A 22846-nucleotide genomic window follows, 5' to 3' on the forward strand; every position below is an offset into this window, starting at 1 on the left:
AGATATTGAGGACATTGACAATGATTACCAGTCTCTACTCCGTGCATAAATTATATTGTATATCACATTCCGTAGTGTTTGTTCAATTGTTAACGCAATTGGTATAGAAGCACTTATTTTCAAAATAAAGTCGTTCAGAAAATGTTTATATCATTAAGAAAAATACCTCAACTATTTTTTGATACACACTTCAGGGCTATGACGTAGTTTAAATGTAAACAATTATGTGAATCTTACAGGTGTACCACAGACTATTAGACCGGCATATTGTTTAACCATCTATTCATATAGTTCGTTAATGTCCAGACGGTTCCGAACTTAATCTTGGAGTACGTTATTGACGTTGATATGACGTCAGTCCATGAAGCTTGTTAACACACTTGGATTTTGCTGAGCAGGTATCGTCTCATGTAAGTTTAAGTTGCATCCTCCATTTCTATGATCTGCAGAAAACATCTCATCGCCTCCTGTTCGCATCATAATGGATGTGTACAACATCAACATAATCCTGAAAATGAGATCAGAAGTCTCTTCTAAAATAACAAAGTAAAGTGACCATGACTGATTACAGTAGCGACCTTCTGGGCAGCTCTAGTGCTGCACTATTTCAGGATTTGTGGCCAACTGATTTTGAAATGTTTCAAGGTAAAAACAATAATTATTGAAAATTGTAATATATAGAATACGCCTGGGAAAGTAACTTCAAGACTCGATACGATTTTCTAAGCTGACGATCACTAAGCTGGGCAATGTAATTAAATAATCAAATCTGGAAATTCACAGTGTCATTTTTCTCCGACGAAAATTTACACAAATACAACGCAACTGTGACATAACATTATACTAAGTGTACCAGTTTGCTATGCTAGATCTGACAATCACTTATTGAGTTAAATTTTATTTTTAATCTTAATTATGTCATCTGTTTCATCATTCAAACAATCGTGACATCGGAGTTGGCATATTAGCTATGCCTCTGTCATGTCAATACTTTAGACAATAAAACTGAAATGTCAGGTTCCATATAATGTAAAACTCCACTTGTTTCCACTCATTCATTTACTTGATATCTCGGTTCACTATAAATTATACACTTTCATGTGTTCAGAAAACGTGTAAAAAAATTAGCTGACCAGATTCACTTTATTCCAGATAGATTACTGCAAATGCAACAATTCGTATATCGGTGACAAAATCATGCATCGCATTATGTATATTTACTTTATTCGTGGATCTCGTGACTTGTTTTACTTATAAATGAATCTAACTGAATCACAATATGTTAAGTAGTAATTTCTAAACTTAAAAAAACAACAATAAGGTACAGATGTAATTCTCGTATTAATAAAATCAGATAATTCCACGTTTAAGAATATACAAATTTATACTTACGAGTGAAACCTACACATAATTTTGCAAGTATGAAATACCGACATGTTGGATTTATCGATCTTTAGCGGTAAAAATTGTGAACAAAATTAAAAACTATTAAATAAATACGAGCAGCCTAAGACGGTTGCAATGAAATGAAGTGAATGGGCAAAAAAGGCACATACAACTCAAACATACTGTGGTGGCGGTAATCAACATTTTTCTCACGCAGTGTCTGAATTGTAGAAATCGAATTTGCATATCAAAAGTATTGAGGACATGAATCTAAGTTGCCAGTCTTTATTTCAAACACAATTGACCCATGTGTTGACCTGTATTGTGTATCACATTCTCTAGTACTCAGCGATTGCTGAGCTGTCTGGGCTGTAAGGTGTATACATTTGTTTAGCGTTTCAATTAAATTCAATAGAATGAAACATACTGTCTTATTTACGTAATGTTCACAATTAAACTAAAATTTTACGCTCATGTATGTGTGTCGTGTCGTGTATTAGAAAAAACACGATAAATCTATGGCCCAGTCGTTAAATGATCTACCTGCTTTGGTTGATTATGTGGGTTTGAACCCCTTCCTTTGCTTGGCTTCCTTCCTTTTCAATATTTTGGAATGGCGATCAAGTTACAAGTCTGATTTAAATTGGCAGTTTATAAAATATGACACAGTTATGTAGCTAAGACAATGCCGGTTCAGACAATATTCCAAAGTAACAATTACACATATCATATGAATATAACTGTAAGATTTATGAATACGACCGCAGGATAGACTGCATCACTAGTGATAATAACTTCAATACCCAACAAACGTCAGGGTGATGTCATAGTTTTCTGTTATATCACGTGAAGTTACGACATTACGTCATGTTGATATCTTATGACACGATATAGGTATATTATTACGTTAAGAGGAAAATTTATTATCTGATGTTTATAATTCATGACGCCGTGTAGAGATATAGAATGATGTAAACATTTTGTTATATAGTGTGGATACTGTATTATCATGTCGATATACCATTACTTCTTGAAGATACATCATTACATGATGTGGATATACTATAATGTGATGTAAACAAATATGCGATGTTGATATGTCATTACGTCATGTAAATATATCATGAAATGATGTATATGTATAATAGTAAGTGTATTATGTAGTGTTGGTGTATCATTACGTAGCGTAGATATAATGTATAAGTTCGCTGATTCTGTTCTAAACATTCTGGATTTTGGCATTCCCATGACGTATACTTGGATGAAAAAGATGTATAATAATAATAATAATAATGTTACTACGAGGATACCTCAAAGTATGCACTCAGACAGTATGCCGTCGCATCGACCTCTGCTGCTCCTCGGTCGATACGTCCGCTGTACTGTATTCGTGCATACTTTGAGGTATCTTCGTAATAACCTCATATAATACAGTAAATATATTTCATTAAATTAGTGGTGGTTAATAACATCGTCGTTATAATGTTGACAAGCAGTGTGGTTATATGTGTGTGTGTAACTTAATTATTGACTGTGTTAACATGCGAGCATATTCCATGATTATTCCCAAAATACTCTATATTAACTTACTGGCGGTTGTTGAATTGTTACAGCAAGTTTTGCACGTACATTCTGAATGGTGTTTCGTTTGTTTGCACATCCCTCTTTAAAAGTCGCCAAGATTGGAGTAATCCCTGACAAATGGTAAGTATTTTTATCAAGATATATTTGTTCGGGCAAGGCTGAACAGTGAATCATTATTTATTACAGTAATGACAACTTTAAAAGAATTAACTGTATCTACTCTTCACAAGTTCTGGCAAATTAAAACCGTTGTATGTTGGATTATCCGCTCTGAATTACACGTGTGAAATTATACTTTGCATTGCTGGGCTAAATTACATTATTTTAAACGTAAAGTACAATATCAATAATAAGAAGGCATTTGAATAAGCCAAAGCAAAGACATTTGATGCTCAAATGCGCTGAACAAATCATATATAATATTCAATCATAGGTAATGACGATAAGTCATAAGTCATACAAAATAGTTGTTTTACTTCCGTTTAGAAATTCCAGTGCTCTACTTTATACAAGGTCCAAATCAAGGGAGCGGCATAATAAAAAGTAAGCTGTACAAAAGCGAGCTAAATCTCACTACAGTGCATCACTAGTTTTGTTGGTATGGTTACAAAATCGGACTTCACATTTATTTCAGATAATGTTTTTCATGATAGAAGAAGTAGTCTCGGAGTAGTACATCATTAACCAGTAAATAAATAATAATTGGAAAGCTCCACTAAAATAGGAAAATTGAAGATATCATCACAAAATCACAGTTTTTAAGAAGTCGAATATGTAAAGTGTATGCTGACAGACGACAACGATGGATTACTGATAATCTGCATGTGCGTTCGGAATTTTCAGTAACCATAAAACGTAAAAAAACGGTATCCAACATTTTTAGAGGTGTATCCACAATGCCAGGTACAACATAAAAGAGATAAATCCATGGTCAATGTTTTCTAAGAGTCAGGTCTATGAGTTCAAAGCCGGGAGTCGTCACCTGCGCATGCGTCAATCAGCCATAGTACGTCGTTGTTTACAAACAAGCGTCTACTCATGAACGTTTTTAGCGTGCGTTGTTATCGTCGCTTGGGACTGATTTCCCGCATGATTTACTGTGATTGGTCTGTCCATGATTTAAATAAAATCATTATTGAATACAAGACGATAAGTTACTTCCGTGTATTATGTTTCAGTGAATGTGATATTCCAATACCCAGTGAACGTTGACTTTGGTAACCTACCAAATCGATGGTATAAATCGAGCGTGGCATTACATACCGCATTATTTCATATACAAGAGCCGAGATGCAGTAGTCTGTTCTGAATATGTTTATTTAATATATGCATTATGAATCATTGATAGTCCTCGCTTCTGATGTGTGCAACACATGTCCTGAATTTGATGATCATTTATTATGACAATTGCTGCAGACATAACAAAAGAAATTAAATGCTTACATTAACAACCAGATTACATAATCCCGCAATATAAGATTGGTCTACTCAGTGACACAACACTATACCAATGTGTGTTTGTAAGAGAGAACTTACAATTCTGTGTGCTGTTTTTAGTACACGTCACAATCCTTGTAGCGAGCCGAAAAGTATCTATAAATATCCCTCGAACTAGCTGGAGGTTGGTGTTTCAATGACAACCAGCTCAGGGAAGGTCGGACGGACAGACTCAGGAACTCACGGACGGTCGGGGACGTGTATCCTAACATGAAAGATCTATGTACTAAATTTGAATGAAAACTGACAAAGCATGTCCAAAATACGACATTTTCAAAAAACAAGATGGCTTCCAGTCGGCAATCTTTGATTCAATTGTGTAATAAATCATCATGTATAATCTATGTACCAAGTTTGAATGAAAACTGACAAAGCATGTCCAAAATACAACACTTTCAAAAAACAAGATGGCTGCCAGTCGGCCATTTTGAATCGAATCTCTAAACCACTGCAAGCGCATATGTCCCACATAAAGTACTAGGCACATGCAAAGGATGAACGGAATCGGTCCAAGGGATTCTGAGATATGACTCCGGACGGACGCACGGACGCACGGACGGACGGACGGACGTAGACCGAATTATTCGTCCGAACGGGGACTAACTAGTAAACTTCGTAGAGGGAGTAATCGGCCTTATTCATTTTATGTCAAAGTTCATGAACCCGGATATTACTTTTAATGAGAATCACAATGTTTACGCTCTGTGTTTTTTTGTGTGGCTTGTGTGGCAAGTAAGTATATATTCGTTATGTTTTAAATACGTACATGATTCTGCACACAAACATGATGTTCATGTGTATTTAAGGCGCCAAGTGTCGCGTAATTGATCAACAATCAGGGTACAATTGAAACGTTTGATATGACTAGTATATATCCCCGCGGTCTGTTTGATTTGTCCAACTTCTACGTTACGATTAAATAAGACTACATTTCATTCTCTGCACATACCAAACACATTATACTATAGTTCTAGTATCATAGTTAATTATCATATTAGTTGCCAATGGGACGTCAATTTCTCCAACATGAAGATCTAGACCATATCCAGGTTGCAGGAATAAGTGAAGATATATACATATATCAGCTGCACGGCGAGATGCATTGAACCGACACCAAAATCATAAAATTTGCATTTCGCAGAGAAATCTCGACAGAGGAGTGGATTCTCGTAGAGTTATGCCACAATCTATGTTTTAATTTTAATCAGTCATTTCACATCTTGTAATTTCATCCACGATAACAACTACTACAAATTATGCCTTTTAATATTATTGTCCGATGAACCGCAAACAGATGTCCCACACTTTCATCTACTTAAAGAAATAATACAACGTGTATTGAGTCATTTTTGAATTCAGTTTCAGCAGCGGTTACAGTTACTGTGCCTGGGTCACCTGTCACTTCAATTGAGACCACATCAACAGTATTGGAATGTACATATACTGCAACTAGCAGTAATCCACTGATTTCATGGTATAAAGGTAGTAGTTCGAATACAGGCTCTATAATTATACAAAAAAAAAACAATGCCGGGGTTTTCCCTCAGCCTGGATTCACAAGACATGACATTCAAGACCAAGCTAGTCTACTTATTACGGATACACAGTTAAGTGATGCTGACAAGTATTGGTGTCAAGTAGAAGGTTTAGGTGATCCTAGAGATGAGAAATCAATCACTCTCATAGTAACTGGTGAGTATTCTATTTTAAAAATAACATATCATTATACGCATTATTGCCTGAGCCAGAAGTATATATTTACTTATCCGGTAAATATATAGTAAATGTTCTATTTTATTGGAATTTGATATTGTGGCATAATTATTAAGCTCACATAAACATATACGATCAACTGGTCATCTGATACATTATCCCTTGTTCAATGGATATTGAATATATTAGTCACATCTCATCAGAGCTGGATATATAATAATTATATATGGTCACTTGTTATTTCTTTTCACTATAGCACTGACTATATAATCTTACGAGCAATAGTGCGTATAATATTACATATTAATTGGTTTAAAAATATGGTAATCAGTCACACCTCTCATTAATTAGGTCACGTGACCATATTATTGATAATATCTCTTGTATTTGCATTCATTATGGCAGTGGTTGCAATATTACAGAAACGCATATCAATGAGGGCAGCAGACCCGAACTTCTTATTTATAGGCAATCCGATGGTGTCTGTTTATTATGTGTATAATGTACCAAAGAGCCAGTGACTGAGGGGAAACAACACTGACCTGGTCTCAATGTAGAGACTAATCTTTTAAAATAGGGTTGCATATTTGTAATATAAAGTGATTTCTTTTCAAATATGAAAATTTCCTTTATCTGGGAAGGTTCTTCTATAAAAAAGAACATATATATAATTTTCATATTTGAAAAAAAGTTGTTATTAACTAAACCACGTACTTTCACACTCAAACAAGCAAGAGATGTGAGACATGTTGGTGAATTAACCTTGGACTTCAATACCCAACAAACGTCAGGGTGATGTCATAGTTTTCTGTTATATCACGTGAAGTTACGACATTACGTCATGTTGATATCTTATGACACGAAAAACATCATTTTTTTTCACAAATACAAAAAACCCGCATACCCTACATCATTATATTTTGATTGGGCTAGCCCAAGTCTTGCGCATTCAAAAATACAAATACTATTTCAATTTGTATTTGCCTCTAAAAATGCAGGAAATATCATTTCAGAGGGCTAGATTTCAAAATTGATCAGACACCTCCATGCAAGATTTCATACCACCGCCTCTGCATAACAATACAACGATAAATGTTGGTGTACCAGTTTGCTCGCAATTAAAATTGAAATATTGCAAGCAATAATTAGTAAATCTTGTTCAGTATACCATGTATTCCCAGATATCATATTCAATGGCTAGTTCCCATGATCTACAACAGTAATAAATAAACAAATTTTGATTTGAACCATACCATTTCAGGGTGTCTAAACAATGACTCAACGACCAAAAAACATATCTTCCACCCACCACAAAAACTGTTGCAATAAACCAACAAAGCAACAAATATCAGGCTGCATCCTGAAAACAACGAGATAGCACATTACAACCAGTGCAAACATGAAATCGTCCACCCCTCCCAATACACCCTACAGCATTAATGGTTCCTATACTCATTTTCGTATATATACAACAAGCTTAGCCAATAGATGCACCCGACCCATCAAACTTTTGACCAACCACTTATTTTAATTATTTTTGAGTGAGGGCGCCATTTACTAATGAAAAGGATCTTTTAAAAGAATTAAACAGATATATATATATATCAGTTCTTTTTATTTAGATAATGGCAATTTGTTGCTCAGAGCGCCCTCTAGTATTTGGTCAGAGCGCCCTCTAGTATTTGTGGGGAATCATGTTTATTTGGAATGCTCTGATTGGATGGAAGTTCGAGCCTAGCAAGGTGTGATAGAATTGGCATGTTATGTTCAGATTCAAATAAGCATGAACCACTAATTTGACAGGGAAGTGATACTTATAATGCAGCAAGCTGTTTTAATTGCTGTTGTGGTCGAGTTTTTATATTTTCCTGTCAAATCGATTTATTGGTCCACTGAAAAATCAAAGCATTTTTAAAATCATGGGTGTTAACTCCCCTCAAGTTATGAGCCGTTGTCCCCTATAAAATAATGGTTGCATCTAACATTAAAATAAAGATGGCGGAGTATAGCGTTAATTCATCTCGTTCTACTCTGGATTACTTGGAGCCAATAAAGATCATAGAAAGTTAGTATTTATATGCCTGTGTGTTTTTTGTTTTGTTTTTTCACTGTCTTTGACTTTCCCAGTATGTTTGTTGCTATTGACAACAATTCAGTCTTTTGTAAGGCTTCAGTCAATGTTTTTTTTTCACTACCTACCCATCTCCTCGTCTGGCACTATGTAGCTGGTGTGGTATATTTATCACAGACAGTAGGGCATTTGTCACATTTAGTGTTTCAAAAAAATATTCTCTGTTCATGTGTATTTATATAAATAGATGCAGTTTCTTTGGCTTGAATAACATTCACTGGCTTCGTACATACAGGTATACTGGTTTACCTGTTTCTAGTTGAAATTTAGCCAATCTTATTAACCAAGACAGTTGGACATGTACTAACACTCGTTTCCAAGTGCCACAGCTTGAAACAAGTAGTCAAATCTGATATTGGCTGGAGCTTTTGCTTATATGGAAATGGACATGGTGAACGGCAAACTCAGTGGTGAGGTCTAAATAATATGAGATATTTTTCCTTCAAAGGTAGAATGCGCTGTTTGCTGTACGGGCTACTGTACATATACTGATGTATATATATACTCTCGTTTTCTGCCCTTCATAATTTAATCTGAAACTGTGCACTTGTAAAAAACTGGTATCACTAACATAAGATTGCTTTAAAAAACACATATATGCATACTGAAATGTTGAAATTATTATTTAGTTACAATAAGTTACAATATGCATATTTCTTCTTATGTCTACATAGCTGCAACACCACCATCTCAGCCTACAATAAGTATTACAGCTGGTAGTAATCCATCCAACGCAGGTAATAGAATCAGATTACAATGTATGTCTACTGGAAGTCCCACTCCGAGTTACAGCTGGCTGAGAGATAACCAACCACTACCTGCAATAACTAGATATCAATTGAGCAGTGATGACAGTGAACTTACAATTAATCCCAGTGACAAAGATGACAATGAAAAAACATTTACATGCCACGTGACTAATGTTAAAGGATATAAGGACGAACACATAACACTTAATATAAGGTGTAAGTAAATATCCATGAATATGTTAACGTATATGAGTTACATTAAAACTATGTATTATAACACCAATGTCCCACTCATTGCATGGTACACGAAAAATAGTTGTACTGAATTATATTATTACCTCCACGGTTTTATTAATTACTAGATGCTCCAGATAATCCAGATTGCACTTATCAGACTACCACCTCATTATCTTACCTACTCGATGACGAAATGAAAATAAAATGTCAATCAACTGATGGCAATCCATTAGCAACCCTGAACTGGTATCGTGGTAACAATCAGATACAGGGTTTATCATCATCTACAAATGTCAACACAGTTACACAGGATTACACGTGGAATCTAAATAGAAATGATAATGGGGAAATATATAGGTGTGAAGCTACTAATGTTGTACAAACTACACCATTAACATGTCAACTTGGACCTTTCTATGTCTACTGTATGTATATCTTATATATAGAATCTAAATAGAAATGATAATCACGTAATGTATACATGTAAAGCTAGTAATATTGTAAAACTACACCATTAACATGTCAACTTGAACCATTCAATGTCTACTGTGAGTATATCTTATATATGGAATCTAAATAGAAATGATAATCAAGTAATGTATACATGTAAAGCTACTAATATTGTACCAACTACACCATAAACATGTCAACTTGGACCATTCAATGTCTACTGTAAGTATATCTTATATATGGAATCTAAATAGAAATAATAATCAAGTAATGTATACATGTAAAGCTACTAACGATGCCCTAACTACTCCATAAACATGTCAATATGGACCATTCAATGTCTACTGTAAGTATATCTTATAGATGGAATCTAAATAGAAATGATAATCAAGTAATGTATACATGTAAAGCTACTAATGTTGTACAAACTGCACCATTAACATGTCAACTTGGACCATTCAATGTCTACTGTAAGTATATCTTATATATAGTTTAAATACACATACCAGAGTAGTGTATTTAATCCTGTAATGTTGCTGGCTTGATCATATATAATCTTTTATAATGTTAGATGTGCACAATTATTAATTCAACTATTTCTTTTACAGTTCCGGCAGAGAGTGTTACATTATCTGGCATAACCAATCCTGTGAAGGAAGGTGAAACTAAAATACTGACTTGTACCACATCAACCAGTAATCCAGCATCTCAGATATCATGGTTAAAAGATAACAATGTATGGACTGCTAATACATATGAATCTATTACATCTGATGTTACAAGATAGGGAGATTATAATGGTAACATAAGTGAACAACAGATGACAATATCCATACAAGCAGAACATAACAGTAAATCATATCAATGTCAATCAAGTCATACAGACTTTACAGGTCACGTGACATCTACTGTCATTGACCTTACTGTGCACTGTAAGTACTATATATTTGTTTATATTGTGATATTCACAGTAAGGGTTATATTCACCCTTTAGTTATTTTTAGATTAAGGATAATCAATAGAATTTAAAAGTCTTTAGAATATTTTTATATTTTGAGAATAGATTGCTTATAGGTCATATGTGGAGGTCGAGGTTGATTCGGATCACTAACCAAATTTAAATAAATGTGGAATTACTTTATGCAGAATTAACATTTCTGTGAACTGTATTTAAAAAAAAAATAATTAGAGTTGTACATGGTCTGAAAATCTAAAGCAGTTTATCATGTTCTAATGCATGAACAATCAAATACATTCTTAGATGAGAACTATTATGAATATAATAGAATAGAATATTGCTTTATTACAACGTTAAAGAAAATTTGACAATTCTTTTTTTGGTTTTTACACATGTAGAAGGTGTATTATGTGTCTCGTTAGACCCCATCCTGATTTATCACACAGAATACAAACAAATCAACGTTATTACTTTAGGTATAGATAACTTTTTAATTTGATATATATTATTGATGCATGAATTAAATAAATAAATGGCGGTTTCATTGAAACCATAATACTAGTGAGCCATAAGTTTTGATTTTTATATTTTCTGAATATTTACATAATTTATTAATACGGTTTGATTTGTTCCAACCTAATGACTAATGAGTTTATAGACGTTATGCATAATTACTCTGCTTCAACTTGCAATGAAATGAATTGAAAACTTTCTGTCCTGCCTTCCTGACTTTCTGTTATGTCTTCCTGGCTGTTATGTCGTGAATAATTTAGCACGAAAGACACCATAATATTGCATTCCACTTCTGAAGTTTTGTACTGGTGTAGTCTGTAGTCAACTTTGTGCATCTTTTTATGAAACGTTTGTGCTTTTATGACATTTTACAGCTCTGTAACTACCGGAAGTATACACTTATGAATAAATACCTATACTTAAAAATAAAAAGTCTTTCAGCAATAAATGGAGTTTATGTTGTAGTATTGAACAAGTAATTCTCATGGCGGAATTAGTTAAACATAATCGAGGTTAAAGAAATGTGAGCCTAAAATGTCATATATACCATTTATAAGCTTATTTAAAACTTGTGGTTAAAATTCATTCTTAAAATATATTTATATATTAAAATACAATAAATCTATCAAATTGTGGCAGATTCAAAATTTGTACTGATTCATTTCTGACATAAATAACTGGTAATTTTATGACTGACCCCATCTATATTTAAGAATCACATACTTGTTGAACTATATGTTTATACTACATTGTATTTGACTGGTTGTTTGAAATACAGAATACAAAATTTCACAAGACTGTAAACTAGAATGAATATGAACACAATTAACAGCTAAAAAAGTATATTTCAAATATATGTTTATCAAAAGTAAAAATAATTTAATTTTTATTGTTGCTGATAAACACAAATACATATTTGTGATTATCATGCACATTTATTATAAACATTTAATAATGATATACTTTGTTATTCAAATTCCCTTTGGCAAGGATATAATTGAACATTATTTATAGTAGCATGGGGTGAACAAAACAATACAAAAACATTTATTACTCTTCTTATTAAGTATAAACTAATTTGTCCTGTGAATAATGGTCACTGCAGCAATAGGTACATAATATCATGAAACCATATTGAGTATCTGAAGTATATAGACTAGTGCCACTTGGTCAAGATAGTTTTATGCAGATTGATTAGACGTTACTGTACTATTTAGTATGTTATTCAGTTGGGAATATTAGTGAATTGTCATTGCTTATCAGTTTACAGGGCAATTGGAAATAATCACATAATCCATATTTATATTTTTCACTTAGTTAAACCACCATCAGTGAGTTTGAGTGGATACAGCACTACAGTAAAGAGTGGTGATATGTTGATATTAACCTGTGAAACTGACAGTAGTAATCCTGCAGCTGTTATATCATGGTATAAAGATGGTGATATAATCACTGGGAATTCAGATGAAACAATGTCAGATTATTCAGAGAGAAGTGGAAATAATGGTGGTAGAATAAAACAATAAGATTTAGATATAAGATTACTACCATCCCATAATATGGTACAATATCAATGTAAAGCTGTTACTACTGAGGTTAATAGTATATCAGTAGATTCAACCACTCAACAAATCACTGTATATTGTAAGTATTATTCTACACTATACATACATACAGTATTAGAGTTAACTAATAATATGGTACATTATCAATGTAAAGCTGTTACTAATGAGGTTAATAGTATATCAGTAGATTCAACCACTCAACAAATCACTGTATATTGTAAGTATTATTCTTCACTATACATACATACATACATACAGTATTAGAGTTAACTAATAATATGGAACATTATCAATGTAAAGCTGTTACTACTGAGGTTAATAGTATATCAGTAGATACAACCACTCAACAAATCACTGTATATTGTAAGTATTATTCTACACTATACATACATACAGTATTAGAGTTAACTAATAATATGGTACAATATCACTGTAATGCTGTTACTACTGAGGTTAATAGTATATCAGTAGATTCAACCACTCAACAAATCACTGTATATTGTAAATATTATTCTACACTATACAAACTTACCCTATTAGAGTTAACTAATAATATGGTACATTATCAATGTAAAGCTGTTACTACTGAGATTAATATTATATCAGTAGATTCAACCATTCAACAAATCACTGTATATTGTAAATATTATTCTACACTATACAAACATACCCTATTAGAGTTAACTAATAATATGGTACATTATCAATGTAAAGCTGTTACTACTGAGGTTAATAGTATATCAGTAGATTCAACCACTCAACAAATCACTGTATATTGTAAGTATTATTCTACACTATAAATACATACATACAGTATTAGAGTTAACTAATAATATGGTACATTATCAATGTAAAGCTGTTACTACTGAGGTTAATAGTATATCAGTAGATTCAACCACTCAACAAATCACTGTATATTGTAAGTATTATTCTACACTATAAATACATACATACAGTATTAGAGTTAACTAATAATATGGTACAATATCAATGTAAAGCTGTTACTACTGAGGTTAATAGTATATCAGTAGATTCAACCACTCATAAATTCACTTTATAATGTAAGTATAAAGCTGCATGCAGTATTTAAGTTAGATTCAGTCAAATAATGACAGTGTACGTTATGTAAGTATTATTTATTTATTAGAGGTATTATGTTTGTGGGGAGTTGACTAAACTGTGTGATGAAAATTAAACTATTATGTGAGTATATTTCGTTATATCAAAAGCGTGTACAAATGTGTGTATAGTATAAACTATAATGCATAGTTAACTACTGGATATTCCAATAATACTTCTGGGTATTAGCAATGTTTTATCTTGTCTGCCGTATTTGTATGTATTATCACAGAATATGGCTTTGGCTGATGTTTGGGATAAAGAAAATACATTTATTTATTTGTTTATTTATTTATTTATTAGTTTATTTATTTATTTATTTAGTTCCTCCTAGTTATTTATATTCATGTACAACCCAACTGACTGGTTACCCTGGCAACATAGACCATGTGATGGAAGATGACAATTTAATGTTGACATGTACATCGTGTAGCAGTAACCCAGATGCAGTTTTAGAATGGTACCAAGACAACCAACCAATATCAAATGACAAGCCAATGACGTATTCCAATGATGTACACAATCATGGAAGGATGTCAATACAAGAACTGAGCCTAGTTTTATCATATCGTCACCACAACAGTGAATTCTACTGTGTAGCTGTGAATAACGAGTTTGATAGAAGTCACGTGTCCACATCTGAGCCAGTGAAATTGAATGTTTATTGTAAATATGAATTATATTGGTTAGCACGTAATCTATAATTGTATGTCCCAAACCATCTCTTTCCAGTGCACTTAGATACATTATGAATTTATGAATATATTGAAAAAAGTTTTAGTAATTGTGTGAATTAAAATTGTCTTGCATGTTCATTTCAAATTGAAAGCATACATTTTTAACTGAATCGCTGAAAATATAATTTAAAATATGTAAAATAAAAGCCCATGCTATATTATCGATATCACACGCTTCTTTATATTTAGGTTTAACCTTCAATGGACATCTGTCCATTTGTTTGCAGTGCATACCATTTTGATTGATGGAGGATATAGTGTACCCTCATAGAATACTCATTTCATATCAATTAGATTTGAACAATTTCGGTGATGAAGTTAGCTGGGCATGTCACGGTGAACTGCATTATGTCTTGTGGGTTTGCATAAATTTACTTAACCTCCAGAGTTTACTAGAATGATTTGATATGAATACAAACATGTTTAAAACATATCTATTAGATAAATTAAAATCATGCTAGATATTTAATGCTGTAAAATCACATTGACTTGTGTTAACATAACATGCAGTGAATTGCCGTATAGCTAAGGTTAGAAAATAACATAGTTATTGCTTTCTAGACACACCAATTGCAGTGAATGAAACATGGAATGAACAGTCAAGAGCTGATGAGGGGGAAACGGGAGAACTACGATATCAGATTAACAGCAACCCTACCTCTACACTACAATGGTTTGGTTCAAATGGAAATGCTCTCACCAACAATGACAGAATTACAATTACTAACTCTACACAAGGAACATTACATGAAAGCATAATTACAATTAGTAATACACAATCTGATGATTATGGTAACTACACATGTGTTGCTGAAAACTACTTTGCAAATACAACATTTATTGTAATATTCCAAGGAAAAGGTAAGTAATTATACTTTGACAATAACAATTACATAGTGTAATTGAAGTTAAAGTTGGTAAGACATTTATTAACTCAAATTATTCCAAGACCATTGTACGATACAAAACAAGTAATAAATTATCTTTATGAAATAAATAGAGCACCATACTTCGGTATATGATGAAAACAAATCCAACAATATCGTACGAAATTCGGCGCTGTTATATAGTGTATTCCACATTTTATATTTTATTTTGTTAATAGTTCATATAAGTTAGCTTCTACTCTCTGTTTACTGATATTACGAATGCGGACAGTTTTCAAAATATAGTAGTCGCCATTCGCATTTTAAAATGTGTTTCACCATTATATATGTGCGTGCCAGTTTCAATATTTATCCGTCTACCTTTGTACAGCTTACATACAACCAATTGAATATTATATATTTTCATGATTGACCGAAACATGGCAACCCCAAATAGCAATAATCTAATACACATTGTATGGACATATTCTCTTTATATGAAATATATATAAATATCTGAACACTAACATAGTTTAGCGTGTAGTTACAATAGTATGAACAGTCAAAAGCTGAAAACTTATTTTTCCATAAAAATTATGTAACTGAAATCCACACTAACGTTCAATGTACATGTGATGTTAATACTAAACTTCATACATATATTTAATCATTTGATTTAATTTCATTCTCATAAACAGGTCGTCCATATCCAGTGTCAGGTATTGAGTTATCCCCATCCCATAATACTATAAATGTGACATGGATTCCTGGATTCAATGGAGGCGAATCACAGTCATTTTATATTGAATATTGGGTATCACCAGATGAAGAAAAACAATTAACAGAGGAAACAACGAGCAACAAACTAACAATTGATGGATTGCTACCATCGACAGAATATAATATTATTGTCATCAGTAAAAATATAATTGGAGAAAGTAGAAGTCAAAAACAGTTGATTATTACTGAAGGTGAGATTATAATTATTTTGGCAAATAACCACTATGTATTTTCATTGTTGAGGTAAATATTTCACTGGCATAAATTAGCACAACCAGTGTTATCAGTAGCATTTGGTTTATGCAAATTGGTTGGTGTTGGGGGGGGGGGTAAAAATGCAGCTTCAGAATTCTAAGTAGAACATGTTGTATTGAAATATTGTATGCACAGACACAAACTACATGTTCACATGTTGAATTACGTCAATGTTATGCTAAGGGTGTGCAAATATGTAAATTTGCTCATCAAAATAATAATCATTTTTATGTGTGCCATATTATATGGAATATCGAAAATTGACTGAGCATATTCGGAAATTTATAAAAATCAAATTCAAATAAAAAATGTCATACGAACATATGTCTCGTCATTAATATGTACAACTGGGACAAATCGCTGGGAACACAACGTAATGAAAGACAAAGGCAATTCTTCAACCATCTATTGAAACATGTGAATACACACGAGAACATTTCATTTATGTGTGTTTTTTTAATTATACTATAGTGCAATTACGATAACGTATGTTTATTGTTGTTGAAAATGAAAAAAAAGACACCTTCTGTAAAAAGTGACCAATCACATGATACATTCTGGAATATTAAGTGTATAATGTTTGTCTATAATATGATGCAAAACACGTGTTTCCATTTTAACAGTTAAATGTCTGTATTTTATAGCTCAGCCAGCAAGCATTGTTGATGGTCATAGATCTAAACATACTACCGCTGCAGTATACATCGTGCCAAGTGTTATCCTTATTTTGTTGGCGATTACGATTGTACCTGTTATAATATTTTTGAAAAGAAGAAGTAAACATAGAGAAAACACAGGTGGGCAAATTGGAATTAGCTTGATACTATAAGTGACCTGTTATGTTTTACTAAATTCATGACATATATTATTTCATTTATAATAAGCATATATTCAAATGTCATGATACTTTACAACAATACATTGTTACAAAAAGTGTTTTTCTCGGCAGACGAAACAGTTTTAGATGATAGAAAATACGAAAATATGGCTGTAGGTGAGTGTAATAAAAATACATTTGTCCTAGGCATGTCAAACATTAATTTATAGAATCACACTTTAAGATATTCTAACATACTTCTTCTATATATTTCAAGATATTATTCTTGTTTTGTGTTTATAACAATAACTCCACTGTTTGATTGTTGTCTCCAATTTGTATCCCGTACAATATATTGAACATATACAAAATATATGCATGAACTTAATTCAGATCGCGTCTAAATTATTTGTTATATCGCGTCACAATTATTTGGTATAACACTTTTATTCCTGTATCAATTGGGTAATTACATAGAACTGTAATGTGTACAATATTGACAGATTATTCAGAAATCGAAAATAAGTTGGAATCTGACAATAATGCAGACGTAGCTTATGAATCTATTGAGAAAATCGGTTCCACTAAAGTGAGTACAATAATATTAACTTTACTTCCACACGTGATGGTACAGTTATATTCTTGTTTGTAACTGTTATTTTGTTGTTAATCAGTGTAAATTTCGTTGCAGTTATATGGCAGGAAACATGATAACTGTGTGACCTTTTTTGAAGATTTGCTTTTCATAAACCCACATTGTATTTTACTAAACCACAATATATTTGTTGCAGAAGGAAGTAGCAGAAGAGGAGTATGCTAAACTTTCATTTGACAAGAATGAAGTTGTTTATATGACATCAGGACAGAAGACAATCGAATTTCCAAGAGATCGTGTTTGTATCAAAAGTATTATTTCGATTGGGAAGTAGTATGAAATCAGTAAAGCAGAAGCATGGAATATTGCTGGCGTCTCTGGAAATTCTAATGTAGTGATTAAGAAAAGTAGTAGTGAGTATTTAGTGAAACATTCAATTGACTTCTATATAGCTGCTTCACTGACAAAATATAAATTACGTTAATCATAATATCCATTTTCAGACGGTGATCCAATGGTAGAAAATGAAATTATGAAGGAAATTGAAATATTGCAATCAACACGTGGGCATAGTAATATAATTCGAATACTTGGGTGTTGTACAGAAAACGGTAGGTAGACTCATAGATTACAACATTTGAAATATTTTGATGCATCATGCTAACTTTTCATGCATTTCAATTCAGTGACTATTATGTTTATCTTTTTTTAGGTCCCAGTTTCATAATACTTGATCATTTAAATGTCGACTTGAAGACATTTCTCCAAACGCAGCACACACATGAAGTCATGAAAGCCCCGTATAAAGACATGTTTTTATTCGTAATGGATATCGCCAATGGAATGGAGTATCTGTCTAGCTTAAAGGTATTGTGATTATACCATTAATGTGTGTGTGTGTAAACCGAGATAGTATCGTTTTTAATATACATTAGTAGAAAGAAAAAAATGCCTGCTTTACAAATGTCACAGCAAAAAACTCAGACACTCTATACATAACACTGTGACGTTGCAATTATTTTGTATTTCAGATAATGCATCGATATTTGACTGCTGGGCATGTGTTGATTAGTGATGACAAGAAGTGTAAAATTTCTAATTTTGGTTATGCTAGTGACGTAATAGATGACGCACGTTTCTTCGAGAAAACAAAGGTAAAATTAATATTTAAACGCTGTCTTTAGTAATGTTCTCTGATTGCGCATGTTGCAGATAAAATAATATTTGTGATTTACTATATGAGTAAACTCACAGCGTTTATGTTCTGGGTTGTAATATTCTTTCCTTTTTTGTCAGGGTAATTATCCGTATCAATGGATGTCCGTTGAAACGCTGTTAAACAGACGATTTACTCCTAAGAGTGATGTATGGTCATTTGGTATTGTAATATGGGAAATTATAACTCAAGGTAAAACATATTTAATTACATTGCCCAATTAACGAGGACGTGACGAAAAGATAATCGGCAGTGTATATTCATTAATAAGTTGAATGCCATTAATTGTACTAACTAAGTATATATTTAATTGTATGGTAATGACGCATTTTCAAAATATACAAAAAAGTAATAAATTAACAAAATAGTAAATAAATTTAGCAAACTTTTTCGTAATTTCTATTATATGCTGAAATTATGATGACCGACATACCATTTCTACAGGATCAACACCTTATCACGGTACAACAGAGAAAGATGTAAAAGTGATGGTAACTAATGGAAAATTGTTACCAAAACCAACTCATTGTCGCGCTGCTACGTATGTATAAGTTTCACTGATCGTATTTTGAGGAAAATAATACATTCATCCTGTATAACATATGTACTTGTTATTGTTTGTTTATCAACACACAATTGTATTCCAAGTTTGTTCTACTGTGGAGGTTTTAATTTAAGATAAACTAAAATATTTTATATTTAGTATTTATGCATCATTGGTACAGACTTCACAAATATCTCAATAGGTATCAACTGATGAAATCGTGTTGGAATCGTCATCCTCGAGATCGACCGACATTCACCAAATTGGTCAAGTCATTAAGGTCACTGCTGAACGATAGCAAGGTAAGATTCGGCTGAAATACATTTGAATTAAATAAATAATTAAACAAGAATTATCTTATCATTGTCTATACAACATGGGCAATTACTTACTATTGTGTTATATTCTGTTTATTTAACAGGAACCCGATAACTCGTTCAATGTGAATGTGTCTCCATATGCAAATATATGAACATGACGAATTTGCATTGAAGACCCGCTATAACAAAATGTGCGTTATATGTCAGACAAGTGTACATTTGTTATAAATCAATTCATTATAAATATGTATTCCTTCTTTTACTTCCGCCTAAATCAAATTTCATCTGATCATTTTATATATGTATATATGGTTTGTTCATTTTACAAATAGTGAAAATGCCGATATGACACATAATTCTAATTGCAATTGTCATATATTCCAAGTTGATTGATATTATTTACTATTAAGAAGTCTGAAACAAATATAAAGATAGTGAATACCGCTATAATCATTTATCCCTCGTGTATGTATTAGTGGTGTTGTGATTGAATATACTACAAGTTTATCACCTCAAAACCGTTTTATATATAACCGTGTCAATTTATATATCCAGAATGTTATTAAAATAGTTTTGTTTCTAACGCAAGTGTCTTGCTTTACCGATTTTTAGTAGTGCTAGTAGGAAAACAATACATACGATTGAAAAAGTATACTTCGGTATTGCTAATGTATTCACGGCGCAGACATTATACATATCATTCTCGATTAAGTGGCTGATTAATCTTTAATTCTACAATATCAAATATATTGACCGTAGGTCTCGAACAATGGATATTTCTTTATCTAATTGAATAAAGCAGCGTAGTGTAATTGTTGTTTCCTTCTTATGCTTGAAGTAATATGTTCGATTCCACATCTATGAATTATTTGTTTTTCCCATTCAGATGAAAAAAATGTGTGAGTGTAGATATGTAGATTTTTTATTTCATAAAAGAATAAATCTGACATGATGTACAATCTCTGCATTCTGGGAGGTTAATTTTATTGCAATTTTTAGCTTGTACTCTGTTGCATTGGTGGTTGAACGATTCAACGATTTTAAAATAATATTGTGTCCGCAATTGTACACAAATTATAAATTTAACCCCAATTCTCTTTGACGAGTAGCATATTAAGGTAGAGATGCACTTTATTTGTGAATTTCAATCAAAAATAGTTTTTTTCGTTTTTTATATAGATTTTTATCTAAAGAACATTCTGTGAAAATTTGACCAATGAATTCTTATTGGAACACCGTTAAAATTGCTGTTTATTTTCTGGTTAAAAATAAAAAAACACTCACACGTGGCAATGTTTATGTCCAATTGCCTAATTTGCATGAGTAACCAAATAACAAGACCTTTGATTGACAATATGCAAATCGAGATTGTACGGGTCATAGTTCATTCAATTCACGCGCATGTGCAATTATTCTCAAATCAGTTCTCGCTCGCTAGCAAACCAAACATTATATTTCCTCAGCATTTTTTCTTAATTTTTATCAGTACATTATGCGTGGTGTGAAAAGAAAGAGAGGTAGAAAGAAGATTCAGATGATTTCTATGTCGGAAGATGCAAAAGCTACACCGAAGGCATCAGCCCACCGAACGAAAAACAAATCGATGTGAGCGTCCAAACATGACTTTCCCTGAAGGCATGAATCCGAGTTTCTGATTGACTGAGAGATTTTATTTTTAAATAATTGTTCTCAAAAAATAAACTGAGCATGTGAAGAATAATTTAACATTGTTTACAGTGATAGCTGCTCATAGTCGAAACGAAGCTTACCCATTCGCGCTAGTCACAATAAACATCATACTCTTGAATAGGCGTCAATGACTACGGTAAAACTTAGACTCTATTTTAGGCATTAAGAATGATTGAAATGACGCCAAAATACACCTTAAAAGTCCCATTTCATTTTTTTTCTAAATCCCATCCCGAATTTACGGCAGAATCTGGTCCCTCAAATAAGGGACACGTGAGCTTTGATTCTAACCGGATATATTGCACTGGGTCGGGGAGATACAAACTTTTGTGTATCTTTTGTCCAATGGGTACCTGTACTTCGATCATTCGCAAGTTTTGCTCGGTGGTGCGAGACAGCTTTGTTTGCAACCGGACGAACTCCATTTAATTCAATGAAGCAAACAACTGGCAATGCTAAAATAAATTGCAAAGGTACGCTAAAATTAATTGAAAACAACCAAATAATTTCAATGAAAAATAAATCACAGGGAGAGGTAACTTGATACATTACGGTAACAACTCTTTCGACGCGCTGACCGCTTCTCCGCGTCTGATGTTTTGCTTTCCTTGTCATAATACTTACTGATTGATGATTTTGTTTTGATTTTTGAGTTTTTTAGCCTGCAACACGGCCACGACCTTTGCTTTTTCCGTGAAAAATGGGGAAGTTTACGTAAATTTGACGGACATTCCATTTTTTTAAACTACCGAAGCACACTGTTTAGCACTCCTGTTTTTTTTCATTTGCCGATTTCTATTCAGAAAAATTCGACCGCTCGAAAATGCACCTTAATTTTGCACTCTTAAAACATGTCAGATTTCCAACACTAATTATTTAAAACCGGTCAAAATTTTAAAACTTTTACGTTAGGAGCTGGAGCTCTCTTCTTGCAGGCGACCGTCGCCGGTAGTACAACAGCATGTTTTGTACGTACATCCGTGCGCTGATTGTCTGCGACTGTCTTAGAAAATCCCTGAATAAGGCGTTGCCAAAATCGGAAAAATAAAAAAATGCCTCCTTAAAAAACGAACATAATTCAAATATTTCTTTTAACAAATATGTTGCAGTGGGAAAAATGGGATT

General features: G+C 32.6%; 3 protein-coding genes across 3 annotated transcripts; all 3 read left to right on the forward strand.

The window, feature by feature from the left end:
• The first annotated feature begins 5996 nt into the window (after positions 1–5996).
• LOC146745955 (cell adhesion molecule CEACAM6-like) lies at positions 5997–9750 on the forward strand. The gene is made up of 4 exons (XM_085498845.1): positions 5997–6159; positions 8986–9276; positions 9423–9654; positions 9744–9750. The coding sequence occupies exons 2-4, from the start codon at positions 9072–9074 to the stop codon at positions 9748–9750; spliced, it is 444 nt and encodes a 147-aa protein (XP_085354971.1). The 5' UTR covers positions 5997–6159; positions 8986–9071.
• A 3868-nt stretch (positions 9751–13618) lies between these two features.
• Positions 13619–18359, forward strand: LOC144353852 (synaptogenesis protein syg-2-like). Its single transcript, XM_085499654.1, has 8 exons — positions 13619–13702; positions 14227–14568; positions 15201–15500; positions 16204–16476; positions 17185–17337; positions 17490–17534; positions 17861–17946; positions 18149–18359. Exons 2-8 carry the CDS (start codon positions 14295–14297, stop codon positions 18284–18286), a joined length of 1269 nt encoding a protein of 422 aa, XP_085355780.1. The 5' UTR covers positions 13619–13702; positions 14227–14294; the 3' UTR covers positions 18287–18359.
• On the forward strand, positions 18338–20991 carry LOC102805279 (tyrosine kinase receptor Cad96Ca-like). Its single transcript, XM_085499655.1, has 8 exons — positions 18338–18365; positions 18456–18563; positions 18665–18819; positions 18984–19106; positions 19249–19360; positions 19613–19709; positions 19915–20014; positions 20134–20991. Exons 2-8 carry the CDS (start codon positions 18467–18469, stop codon positions 20182–20184), a joined length of 735 nt encoding a protein of 244 aa, XP_085355781.1. The 5' UTR covers positions 18338–18365; positions 18456–18466; the 3' UTR covers positions 20185–20991.
• Positions 20992–22846: the final 1855 nt, after the last annotated feature.

The sequence above is a fragment of the Saccoglossus kowalevskii genome, chromosome 5 (genome assembly GCF_978046115.1).
Source record: "Saccoglossus kowalevskii chromosome 5, keSacKowa6.1, whole genome shotgun sequence".
Classification (NCBI taxonomy): Eukaryota; Metazoa; Hemichordata; class Enteropneusta; family Harrimaniidae; genus Saccoglossus; species Saccoglossus kowalevskii.

Bases quoted from the DNA above. Each gene is read 5' to 3' on its own strand.
- LOC146745955 (XM_085498845.1), top strand. From the start codon at position 9,072: ATGTCTACTGGAAGTCCCACTCCGAGTTACAGCTGGCTGAGAGATAAC. The intron at 9,277-9,422 runs GTAAGTAAATAT...ATTAATTACTAG, and splicing joins CATAACACTTAATATAAGGT to ATGCTCCAGATAATCCAGAT.
- LOC144353852 (XM_085499654.1), top strand. From the start codon at position 14,295: ATGGAAGATGACAATTTAATGTTGACATGTACATCGTGTAGCAGTAAC. The intron at 15,501-16,203 runs GTAAGTAATTAT...TCTCATAAACAG, and splicing joins TGTAATATTCCAAGGAAAAG to GTCGTCCATATCCAGTGTCA. The intron at 16,477-17,184 runs GTGAGATTATAA...TGTATTTTATAG, and splicing joins ACAGTTGATTATTACTGAAG to CTCAGCCAGCAAGCATTGTT.
- LOC102805279 (XM_085499655.1), top strand. From the start codon at position 18,467: ATGGTAGAAAATGAAATTATGAAGGAAATTGAAATATTGCAATCAACA. The intron at 18,564-18,664 runs GTAGGTAGACTC...ATCTTTTTTTAG, and splicing joins TGGGTGTTGTACAGAAAACG to GTCCCAGTTTCATAATACTT. The intron at 19,361-19,612 runs GTAAAACATATT...CCATTTCTACAG, and splicing joins ATGGGAAATTATAACTCAAG to GATCAACACCTTATCACGGT.